Genomic DNA, 12,982 nt, shown 5'->3' on the forward strand with positions numbered 1-12,982 from the left:
GACCTTTTTTTCTCTCTATATACACACTTGAGTATTCTATTAGCCCACTGGAGCCCTGCTGGTCCTGCAGCCTTTATCATTTCTATGGCTACTTCTTCTATTCCCATCTTCATCTTTTCAACTACCCATTCCACCTTTGTCATTGTAGAGTTTGATTCCTTCTATGTTAGTAATATTCCTGCTGCCTCGACATCTCTACATGTCTGGTTTCTCACATTCAGCAGTTCACAGAAATATTAAATCTATCTGTTCACTAATTTTTCTGGTTTTGTCAGTATTACTCCTGTATTCTTCACAAATCCAATGTTCACCATTTCATTCCTACAGTTTCTTATAATTACAAATAATTTTTTTCCCCACAAAAGATGTATCATGAGAAATGAACGGAGACATATTCGAAGAATGCTTTGTTGGTATTCTTTCTTGTCTTGAACCCAGTACACCTTACCTTCCAGTTAGAATTATTAAGAAACTGCCAAACTAATCTATGCATAGCCATAGATCCTTCCAAAGCCTTTGATAGAGTGGAACATGGAATATTATTAAAGAAATTGGAGGGAATAGGATTGGACGTAAGGGTTACACGTTGGATAAAAGCATTTCTAAATTCAAGGGTTCAGAAAGTCAAAGTAGGAAATAATGTATCTCAGGAAGAGAAAGTTTGGAAGGGAATTGCACAGGGTAGTATAATCGGTCCGTTACTTTTCTTAATATACGCAAATGATTTAGGGAACAATATAACATCAAAAATAAGATTGTATGCAGATGACATAATTGTTTATAGAGAAATAAACAACATTGAGGATTGTTCAGAATTGCAAAGGGACCTTGAAAGTATCCAACAATGGGTTGAAGAAAATAATATGAAGGTTAATGGAGGCAAATCAACTGTTACAACTTTTACAAACAGGAGCTTTAAAACTGAATTTGAATATACTTTGGATGAGGTAGTTATCCCAAAAGATGGCAAGCGCAAATACTTAGGTGTGAGATTTGAAAGTAATTTGCACTGGAAGGATCATATTGATGACATTGTTGGGAAAGCATACAGATCATAACATGTCATAATGAGGCTACTTAAAGGATGCAACAAAGAATTAAAAGAAAAAAGTTACTTGAGTATGGTTCGTCCATTATTGGAATATGCAAACAGTGTTTGGGATCCTCACCATGAATACCTAATAAAAGAAATAGATAGTGTGCAGAGGAAAGCAGCAAGATTTGTAACAGGGGATTTCAGGAGAAAGAGTAGTGTATCAGAAATGTTAAAGGAACTTGGGTGGGAAACTTTAAGTAAGAGAAGGGAGAAAACTAGACTTACAGGATTATATAGAGCCTATACAGGAGAAGAAGCATGGGGAGATATCCGTGAGAGGCTCCAGTTGGAAAATAATTATATCGGCAGGACTGACCACAAATATAAAATTAGAAGGAATTTTAGCAGAAGCGATTGGGGTAAATTTTCATTCATTGGGAAGGGTGTGAAGGAGTGGAACAGTTTACCAGGGGTAGTGTTTGATCCTTTTCCAAAATCTGTACAGATATTCAAGAAGAGAATAAACAGCAACAGAGAAAATAAATGAAGTGTTAGAGGGCATTCGACCAGTGCAGGTTATTGTAAATAAGAAAAATGTGTGTGAATAAATTAATTCCATCCCCTGGTCTAAGGAGTTTGGACAGCCAAAGTAGGGGGACTGCCTGTAGGGGTGAAGTACAGTGGGGACTTCGAGGGCCCTGGGACCGCTACGGTAGCTGTGAAGGCCCTTCAGGAACTCTGAAAAGTGGTGGCAAAAGGGGCTCTGGTTAAGACGCAGCAGGTCGTTATGCTACTTAGGATCCAGAACGGGTAAAAAAAAAAAAAAGTAAATAAATAAATGCAATGTAAAAATTAATCTTATACCAGTTGTATAGTATCATTTGAAGTAATTCCACATACTGTATATCAGTTGACTATATTTGTAAGTAGTACAGGAGATATAAGTAGAATTTTGTAAACAATATAAATTTATTAAGGATGAGCTGTGTGTTTAACAGAAAACATTGTTAGCGTAAATTGTATAATATTGTATTATAGGAAAAATTTTCTTCTCTTGTTAATTTAATATTTAGTGCTTGACAATAATGTATTTTAGTGTACCATTTGCCACCGAGGTAGACACCTCATTTGCAAATAAAGAGATTTTGATTTGATTTTGAATCATGGAGAAAGGGGAACACAATCATTTGGATGGGGAGGAAATCCCTTACAAGCAGAACAGAGTCAAATTGGAACTTCTTTAATGCTATCCTACAGCGTGTTAAGGACTCATGCAGTGTGTATCGAGTAGATGATTGTGTTGTAGTGTATTTTATTGTATTGAGGAAGGCAAGTTTTAAGATTACCCTCCATACCACTGTTCTGAGTCCCACTAAAAGTCTGTGGAGCCAAGCAAAGAGCCATATGGAGTGTAATGACAAAACTTTCACCCTTGCGAAAGTAAGAAAACTGTTCATTGAAGGAATAAAACTGGTGACTCGATGACAAATGTATGTAAAACATGTCATCCAGATAGAAGAAACAAGAATGTTGGGCATAGACTAGCTAGTAGAGGATGCGAGGGAACGGACTGTAATAAATATGACTGTGCCTGACTAATTACGAAACTATGGGAGACAATAAGTAACCCATCTTTCTTCCCGGGACTAAATTGGTGACCATTAAAGACTAATTTTCAGAATTATATTGAGTATCTTCTTGATTCACTGTAGTGAATGTTTAAATGTTTTATTATTTTTATAACATGTTAGTTAAGGGTTATTCAAATCATCTATTTATCTATCTACCTGACTGTTTCTTGACTGATGTTTTCATGCGAGTAGTACTGCAACTCACATGTGGCCAGTGTTACAGTGTTGTTATTGTTGACTCCCATGTAATTCGAGACAGGGTATTGATTCTGCCAAAATAACTCAAATAACACCTTCACACAAACTTGGGACATTCCAGCTGCCATTGTGGACTCAAATCTGATAGGGCACTTTGCGCTTCGCCTGCGGAGATGTGACCAAAAAATGAAATAACTGGGAATTCCCAGTGAAGTATCTTAGGTCGATCTATATACTGATCAAGAGGTGGAAATATCTTTTTACTCAGCAGTAAGCCCTGAATGGTCAGAAAGACACCTCCAATAGAGTAGAACAGAACCTCTGACCCAAAGCTAAACTTTATCCACAGAGGTTTGCATTTATTCATAACATTGCCAAATATCTCTGGAGAGATGAAACTCTTTTCCATACTGGATTCCCCAAATTTTATGGAAATAAACGAAATGCTAAGCAAAAAGATCAGTCCACGAATTCCCCTTGTGATAAGGTGCCTGCCTATAATTGTAGGAGCTCTAACGAGCATCATAACTAGCATACAGAAGTGCATTTATAAATATTTTAGTAGTCAATACCTTCATCTTCAAATATATGTCAATAGAATTGCAAATATCTTTAGAACTAACTCGTAGATTGGTTCAGTAACAAGCTGTGTACGTCTGTACCACGCACAGAGACCCGCACTGAAGAGTTAATCATTCTTAACGTCAAATGACTGTGCTGGATCTGATCCTGAAACTTTGATTAGAGAAAATGGATGACTTATGAATTATACCATACAACTTATTAAGAATGAAAAAAACTCGAATACCTATCACCTAACTTATATACTGTATCCTTTCCTTTTCGTAATACTACCACATCCAATAGGTCGTAAAATAACAAACATTTTCTGAAGGATATTTCATTACCTAGGCGGACAACATGCCCATTTTCCGTTTCTCTTGTCGACTTTCATATTACTGCACGAGAACAATAGGTAGTAAACAGATGCTGCCATCTTGTAGAAGTCCATCTGTAACAAACAAGAGACAGGATGGTACCCTCCAAGCATATGGTTTACATTTCCACTAAAGGAGCACTTTTCAATAGAGTTAAGAACTCTCTAGACCAACAACGAAACTGAATTACCTCATAGCTACATGCCTGCTGAAACAACGGCTCCAAGCCAAGTAATGCAGCACCAGTTGTACGGAATTTTGTACCATGTGGAAACAGTGTCATATCGATGGCTTGTTCAAAATTTTTCAGTTTTAAAGATGGCTTGCCATTCATTTCAAAAGGGCTGAAAAAGAAGGAAATGTAGTAAACATTTAAACTAAATGTAAAATAAAATGCTTATGAACAGCATTCTAGAAGAAAAGCTGAACCAAACAAACAAGACCATTTATTTATATTAGACCAAATGTAAAGTTTTATGTGGACGGGGTGAACAACAAATGAAGGCTGTTAATGATGGCTCCGTATCTACAAACAAAAATATAATTTTGTTGGTTAACTCAATACTCTTTTGCTTCATGCTTCGGTTTAGCTATACAATAGTCTGTTGAAAATAGGTTAATCTCATATATTTGGACTGATAAGACATCACAGGAAGAACAGCCTCACCGTATTTCTTGTAACTCAGTATTTAAGGTGAGTGATAGCCACGTTGTGCTCTAGAATGGAGGTCTTCAATTATTTTTCTCTGGGGTCTGGACTGATGGTAATTTTACAATAAAGCAGGCTCTGGGGCACAAATATTTGGTTGAGTAAGACAGGCGCTTGTCTTTCTTGCGATGATTGATTACTCAGTATAATAAAACATTTTAAGCACAAGTTGTGCAATTTGAGATTTCTGTGCAGAAAGGTTTTATATCTTCCTCTGCTTCTCTTGAAATAATCATAACGATACTCGTCTGGAGGGTCTGAGGGAAATAAAATACCCTCTCGCGGACCAAAAACAGGTATTGCCAGAAAACATCTTGAGACATTGTGATAGTTACTAGCCCAAGTCAAGGCTTGGAAGTGGGGGCCTCGCCCACACATGCTAGAGAGGCATACATGGTTCCTCCACATGGGTGATATAGTGGTGCAGGTGAAGTGGGGCTGGTGGATGAGGTGAAGGCTCACTGCGGGATGCTGGAACCAACATCTCACTTTGCTCTACATAGCATGGACAAGCCGTGGGTTGGGAAAGGGGCGATCCCAACCTAGGGGGAAAGTCATGGCTGTGAACTCAGCCATGATAAAGCCAAGTGGAGACCACGCGAGTAGGCCTACTGAAGGGGTCAACAAACCTGGCTAGGTTCGGGCCAGGGGCGGACCGCTGGATGGATGACTGAGGGAAGGTCTCTGCTACAGAGAGCCTGAGTTGCAGGAGGATACTAGAAGGGGCAAAAACCCTACGATTGATTGAAATACGGATGCTTATAAAGAACCAATTTCAAAAACTTTGACATCAAGGGAAGCCATGGAAGCTCCAGTAGAGCAGATCTGGAAGCAAGCCCAAGATTAAAAAATGGAGACAGAAGTCCCAATTGGACAGGCTGTCGCCGACTCAAAACAAGAAATGGCAACAGAAGCTCCAGTAGAGCAGACCACTACCACAAGCAAACCAGGAACGTCCGCAGAGACAGAACTGAAGTTTTCTGCATAGAAAATACACAGATTTCATATCGACAGACCACCTCGCAACAGTGCATATTACAAGGAAAGGAAGAGAGCGAGGAAGGAAGCCAAAATAGCGGCTGAAACTCGGACAGAGATGAAGCCAAGAAACAGGGATCGGCGAGAGAATATCCCTCCAACAATGCCCAAAAGGCCAAGGTCGGGGGATAGTACGCCATCAAGTTCAGCTACAAAACCGCCAAGAAACAGAAAGAAGACACGGTCATGTCCTTTTCAGAAAGACTAACTTCAATCAAGATAGCAATAATACCTAAAAACCTTTCCAGACGGGAAACTGAAGGAGGAAGACGTGAAGGAACTTTCATCTGCTTTGATAGTGCAAATGAAACCACTGTCAGACGGATGCCTTCCAGGCTTCCTCGAGTCTCCAAGGCTGGAAAGTGGAGCAATGTTACCGATCTATACAAATCCAGAAACTAAAAAAGCTGGCTGTAACAGACAATGGCCAATTGCAACCCTTAGAAAGAGGAGAATCTGGAGATGGCAGAAGTCAAGAAGGTGCTGAATACTACAAAGGACATCGCCAAGTTTCCTCCTCCATTTGACAAGATGAAGGTTGATGATGTGCTTGTCAAGATACACCAGCACGACACCAAACTTCCGACAAAAGAGTGGAGTGTGCTAAATGCAACAACTACTGATGCCACAAGAAGGACAATTGTTTTGGCCCTTAATGAAAGCGATTTTGAAGAGCTCAAGAAGAGAGGCCTTAAGGCCAACCTTGGACTTTGGCAGATCAAATTTCAAGTAATTAAGGGAAAAACAAAACCTAGCGTTGGCAAGGATGGTATTGAAAGTTCTACAGGCCAACCTACAACATAAAAAATAAGCTGTGGCCAATTTTGTCAGGAAGTTCAAGTCCGAGGCTATCGATGTGGCTCTTATACAAGAGCCATGGGTACTCACGGGCAGAGCAGCAGGACTGGAGGAATCTGGAGGTAAGCTAATGTACACTACTACATTAAATATGCCTAGAACATGTTTACTTGTGAGCAGAAAACTAAAATGCTTTCTGTTGCAGGAACATTCTTCAAAGGACTTAGCGGAAGCCAAGATAAAACTTGGAAATTTGAAAGGTCCCAGAGAAATAACCATAGGCTCTCCATGCCTCCCATATGACTCAACTAATCTGCCCCCATCATAAGAAGTTGAGAACCTAATTTGCAACGCAAAGAGGAAAGGCTAACACCTAGTCCTTGGAGCAGATCCAAATTCACACCACACGGTATGGGGCAGCACAAACTGCAATGCAAGAGGCGAGTCTTTACTGGAGTTTATTATTGGAACTGAGTTGACGATATTAAACCTAGGAAACAAGCCTACATTTATAAATAAAAATCGTAGCGAGGTAATAGACATTACACTAAGCACTACGCATATTGCAAACTTTATTAAAGACTGGGAGGTGCTGGAGGAACCATCACTGGCAGACCATCAGCACATCCAATTTGCAATAGATGCGAGAATATGTGCGACAGATGTACAAAGATCTAAAAAGAACTAAATGGGATAGATAAAGAGAAGTTCTAGGGAAGACTGTACAAAAAATACCAACTAACGTGAGACAGAAAGAATTTGATGAGGCAGTGGGACTATTAGAAGAGGCCAGTATAGACTCATTCCATGCCAACTGGCCTCTCAAAGAAAAGAAAAAAACCAAGAAGGTAAGGTGGTGGAACAACAAATTAGCCAAAAGGAAAAAGGAGGATAGGATGTTGTATAGAATATGATCTAGAAATGATATGTGGGACTTATATCATAGGAAACTCACTGAGTATAACCTAGAGATACAGAAAGCAAAAAGAAAATCTTGGAGACTGTTCTGTGAAAAAGTGGAACAGCAAGGCTCCAGAAGGTTCTTAAAGCAACCCATATAAATCAGGTGGGGATAATGGAGAAACCAGAATGGTCGTTTACTCAGGCGGGGAAGGACATGCGGAGATGCTAATGGTATGTCACTTTCCTGAGGCTGAGGAGATGATAGAGAAGAAACAGTTAGAACAGAGACCGGAGCTCGAAGAGCAGACTGGAACTGTGCCAACAGAATAATAAAACACAACCATGTAAAATGGGCATTTGACACGTTTCACCCTATAAAGGCTCCGGGGCCTGATGAATACTCCCGATATTCCTACAGGAAGGATGGAAGATACTCGTCAATGCCCTGATGGACCTCTTCAGAGCTAGTCTAGCTTTAGGGTACGTGCCGAAATCATGGTCTGAAGCTAAAGCACGTATTCATACCTAAACCTAGAAGGGCAAACTATGTGCAAGCCAAAGCATACAGACCATTATGTTTAACCTCCTTCATGCCGAAAGCAATGGAGAAAATTCTGGATAGATATATCAGAAGAACGTTGCAACTGAACTCAACGTTCAATGGAAATCAGTTTGCATATAGACCTGGCAGATCCACTGAAGTAACACTCCACCAGTTGGTTTGTAAACTAGAGGAAAGCCTAGAATATAAAAAAATTGCACTGGCAGCATTTCTAGATATAGAAGGAGCCTTCAACAATACAACCTATGACTATGATCAAAGCATTGGAGAAGAGCAAGGTGAGTAAAACCATCGTCAAATGGATTAAATCCATGGTAGATGGAAGGAAGATAAAAGCAATCCTGTTTGAAGAAACGCTGACGGTTAGGGCCACCCAAGGCTGTGCTCAGGGAGGAGTTCTTTCACCTCTGCTGAGGAACCTCGTGATGAACAAAATTATAGCTATGCTCAGTGAAACAGGGTTTCTATACACAAGGATACGATGACAGTGATTGTGGTATGAGGTAAGATGATGAGTGTTATCCAGGACCTTATGCAGAGATCACTCAACCTTTTGGAGAACTGGTGTTGGGAAGAACTACTGTCAGTCAACCCGAACAAGATAACTCTGGTCCTTTATACAAGAAGGTGAAAATTAGAGGGAAAGAGGTCACTGAAGCTCTTTGGGCAATATATATATATGGAAGAACATGCACTGCACCTAGGTGTAGTGTTCAATAAAAATCTAACCTGGAATCCACATACAGAAAGGAACATAACCTGGGCCAAGAACTTGCTGTATGCAAGTAAACGAACTGTTGGAAAGACATGGAGCCTAAGACCATCAATGGTAATGTGGATATACACAATGATCATTAGACCGTTGTTGATGGCCTATGTTGCAATCATCTGGTGGCAGAAAGTAAGTCAAGGAAAAGTTGGCAGTAGATTGGATAGCCTACAGAGAATGGCATGCATAGCCATAACTGGGGCTATGTGAACTACGCAGACAGAAGCCTTGAATACTTTACTAGACCACCCATCACTATGCAATTTCATATAAGGACAGGCTAGAATGAGTTCATAGAGATTGGCACAATCAGAGTGCTGGAATGCACGAAGATCCAATCTAGGACACCGTAAAATTAACACAGTAATAACAGAGGAAGTTCTACACATGCCTTCCGGATCATATGAGTGGCTCAGCGCCATAGGTGCCTAACCCACAAATTTAAAAAATACTGTAAATGTGCTATAATGGACTCCTAATAGTTGCCTCTATCAGGACCAGACTTGCCTACTACGTTCCAGTAGCTTGATTGGTGCTGCCACCTGCAATTATGTTAGGCAACTTCCATAACCGTCAGTTCCTTTAGAGCCAGCTGTGCCTATCCAACATCAAGATGGCTGAAGAGAGCTGGATTGTGGAAATGGTCCTGGAGGATAATTACAATGGCAATGGCAAGGACCAAGCTTATGAACGTAACTATGCTGATTTCAAATCCTCGGGTAATTTAGAATAGATACATATATTGATAATATAATAAGTTGAATGGTTTGTGATTAATACGGAAAACATGTAGTTGGTTTGGCATTTCTAGCTCTGACTGAAGTAAATGAAATTGTATTGTGGTTAGGCATAACTGATTGATACGTCAATGGTGATTATGTTATGTTTTAAATTTGGTACTAGTTCTAACATAATGAGTAACTGAAGAGGATAAGTTCTGGCTATAAAAATATTAATCTAAGTAATTCAGAAAGTCCATTATAAATATTATGTTGGTTAGGCAAGTCTGGCTCTGATCTACCGATGCATTTTCAGATGCAGGAAGACAAGATGGGCCTGCAGCTGTTACGTCTGTATGTGATTCTATTTCACAAACATCAGGTAAAATTTCTTTATAACTATAAGTGCAGTGGAGATAATGTTCTAGCGACCTGTTGTTGAGAGTTAATGTAACTTGGTTACAGGTAACTCAGAACCACAAGTACGCACAAGGAAAAAGTGGAATGGTTGAAGCTACGGTGGCTTAAGATACAGAGAGAGTACCCAAAGACCCTGTTTTATAGCTACAACAACCATGGAGATAGGATATTCCAGACAGCTGATCTCTCAAAGAAATCTGTTCGAGGCTGACCCATCCGCCAGTTACCAAGTTCTCTGGAGCTCTACCCCAAAGGCAGGAAAATATCAAAAGGGAAATTAAAAGATTTACTGGATCTGATGAAATATATTCCACCACAACACCACCATTTCTACAGATCACTTAAAGAACAAGAACAAGAAGAAAGTGAAGTTGACGAACATTGAAAATAATGAGTTACCGTAGATTATATATTGTCAAGAGCAGATTCAAATATTATTAATTTCTGTCATTTAAATTTCTTTAGAGGTAAATACTGAACTTATTTCAATAGTTCTTGCTGAAAATGAGCATTAAAAAGTTCCTTATATCTAAGTCCATTGTTGCATAACCAGCAATTTTGTTTGAGAAGTGTGTTATAGTTCAGCGCCAAAACTGCCTATAAGTTTGTGATTTATTTTGGTTGGGGATAATTAGTGCCAATTTTTTTATTGTTATGTATGTGAAAAAACCGTATTTGTACTAAGTAATGCAATAAAAAGTAATATTTAAGATGCACTTGTCATTTTTCAATCGTAGTCTAACTTTAACCTAAAATATCTCAAAATGAAGTAAATGTGGGTTAGGCAACTATGGCACTGAGCCACTCATATGATAGCAAAGTACAACTCTGAAAAACCGTTTGAGACCCAGATAATAAAAAAAAGACTGGGATATGCACAAATGGAATACTGAAAAAGAAGATATAGTGTGGTGGACTGATGGCTCAAAGACTGTGGATGGCACAGGAGGGGGGATCAACGGGGGAAGACCTGAGAGATCAATCCAGATGAGCCTGGGCAGACACACTACCGTCTTTCAAGCTGAAATGATAGCTATCACAACATGTTGTGAAGAAAATCTGAAAATGAACTATAGGAATAAGAACATTTTCATTTTTACGGACAGCCAAGCGACCATTAAGGAACTAGAGGCAGTCCGGATAATATCCAGAATTGTCTGGTATTGCCACTCACTTCTCCTGAAGCTCTCAAAGTACAACATTGTCAAAATAATATGAGTACCAGGGCATGCAGGTATAGAAGGAAATGAAAATGCAGATAAACTGGCCAGGAAAGGGGCAGAAACGCGTTTTGTCGGCCCAGTACCTGTATGCGGGATTTCCTATGGACAAGCCCGATACTACATAGGAAAATGGGTACAAAAGAAACAAACTGAAAACTGGAAAAATACTCCAGGATGCAGGCTTGCAAAGGAACTGATAAAAGGACCAAACAAGAAGCAAACTAAAGAACTGTTGAAACTCAGCAGAAAAAATATAAGATGGGCAGTAGGACTGTTGTCAGGACTCTGCCATCTCAAAAAACACATACATAGAATTGGAGTAATAAGAGAGAAAATATATAGGAAATGCAATGAAGCAGAGGAATCAGCTGAACACACACTTTTTGAATGTAAAGCGCTGGGTAGGATCAGACTCTTCACTGTAAGAATACCAGGTGAAGAGAGAGAGAGAAAATCCAAGAAGACCCAATAACAACAACCTCATACCTGCCAACTTTTAGAAACCAAAAATAGGAAGATTTTTTAATTCTTGGATTTCATCACATATATTCCACCACAGACTATGTGAAAAAAGGTCAGGATAAAAGGCATACATATCTACAGTTAAAATGCGAATTGACCATTAAATTTAAAAATGGTCACAAAAAATTTACCTAATAACTCTCATTTTTGACACTTACATACGGATAATAATATTTATGTCACACCGACACACACAACAAAATGCATAATACCGTATTTTCTCGCGTAATTAACGCACATTTTTGAAGAAAAATACAGGCGAAAATTTCGGATGCGTAAATTATTCAAGGACTTCAGATCTTTACAAATTATTTACAATTCATTTACATTTAAAATATACATCAAATATAATATAAACACAATTGGTTCAACTCATTTGCGGTTATCGTCATTTGGCGTAAAATTCCGACGTGAGATTTTTTCTGAAAAGTCAAATAGGGTACATCAGGAAAGTTAGACAGGTGGGTATGAAGTACCGACAATAGAAAATATTCTTCTCATTACGAGCTGACAATACGACCTGAATGACATACCGGCAAAAAAAAAGAAAACTGTCCAACACGAGATGGGCTGGGCATCGAAGGAGGGACCCTGCTACATTACCCCAAACCGTTCGTATCCAATCTTGTACGAGTGACGCGTCCATCCATCCTTTTTCTTGAATACAGTACAAACGTGGATCACTCGCGGAAATTTAACTTTAAGCATTGTTTTTCATTTTAGAACAATGTAAGGTGCAAGCTTTCTGCCATCAGCTGTTACAGCAAGCATTGCAGTACCGGTACATCGTTGTTTCTTGCTTCCGGAGCGCGTACGATAACACTGCATATTCCTTTCTTATCGATTGTTCGATTTTGTGGCATATGGAAACTGACTGGAGTCTGACCTGCGGTTCCTATAAGGGAGATCAAATATTCCTTCACTTTACGCTTCTCAATCACAAAGCGATGAAAATGGTTGAAATCATTCGTCATTTTTTAGCATAATGTTGTTCTTCGTCGACGAAAAAGTCCATTTCTCTTCATAAAATTAATCAAGCCTCGACTAACCTTCAAATCCGAGACACTGATTCCATGTGCCGCTGCTATTTCTCATTCTTTAAAATACAGCATTTCGTGAGAAACGGCTTACCCAATATTGCGTAACAAAATCATATGTTTGAGCAGATACTCTACTTGTGGAAACTTGCCGCTTTTTGGTCCGCGAAATGCTTTTCGAGACTTGTTAGCCGCTTGAAGTGCACTTCTGTTACCGCGATAGTGCATGTTTGATTTGGACACTGAATACTTGCTGCCCACTGCTCCATTCCCGTATGTTTCGGCGTAACTGATCACCGCGAGTTTGTATGATGCAGTATTACTCCAATACTGTGGACTGACAATTATGAGATCACAGAATGTCCCGTACCCGAAACACTCGTAAAACTAGTGCAGTGGGATTTCCTGCCGACTAATAACAGCACGTTGCCCTGTGTTTGGAATGCCCGCTTTCGCAATAGGAAGCCTGCTACTTGAGT

The 12,982-nt window shown here is 39.4% G+C and overlaps 1 protein-coding gene across 1 annotated transcript in view; it reads right to left on the reverse strand.

Moving 5' to 3' along the window:
- Positions 1 to 12,982, reverse strand: part of LOC136877585 (mitotic checkpoint serine/threonine-protein kinase BUB1) — a 402,777-nt gene that overhangs the window by 53,321 nt on the left and 336,474 nt on the right. Inside the window, exons 16-17 of the mRNA XM_067151742.2 lie at positions 3,994 to 4,147; positions 3,774 to 3,877 (exon numbers count right to left, since the gene is read on the reverse strand). Coding sequence (XP_067007843.2) covers positions 3,774 to 3,877; positions 3,994 to 4,147 — 258 coding nt within the window. The remainder of the gene's footprint in view (positions 1 to 3,773; positions 3,878 to 3,993; positions 4,148 to 12,982) is intronic.

This window comes from Anabrus simplex, chromosome 7 (genome assembly GCF_040414725.1).
Source record: "Anabrus simplex isolate iqAnaSimp1 chromosome 7, ASM4041472v1, whole genome shotgun sequence".
Lineage (NCBI taxonomy): Eukaryota > Metazoa > Arthropoda > Insecta > Orthoptera > Tettigoniidae > Anabrus > Anabrus simplex.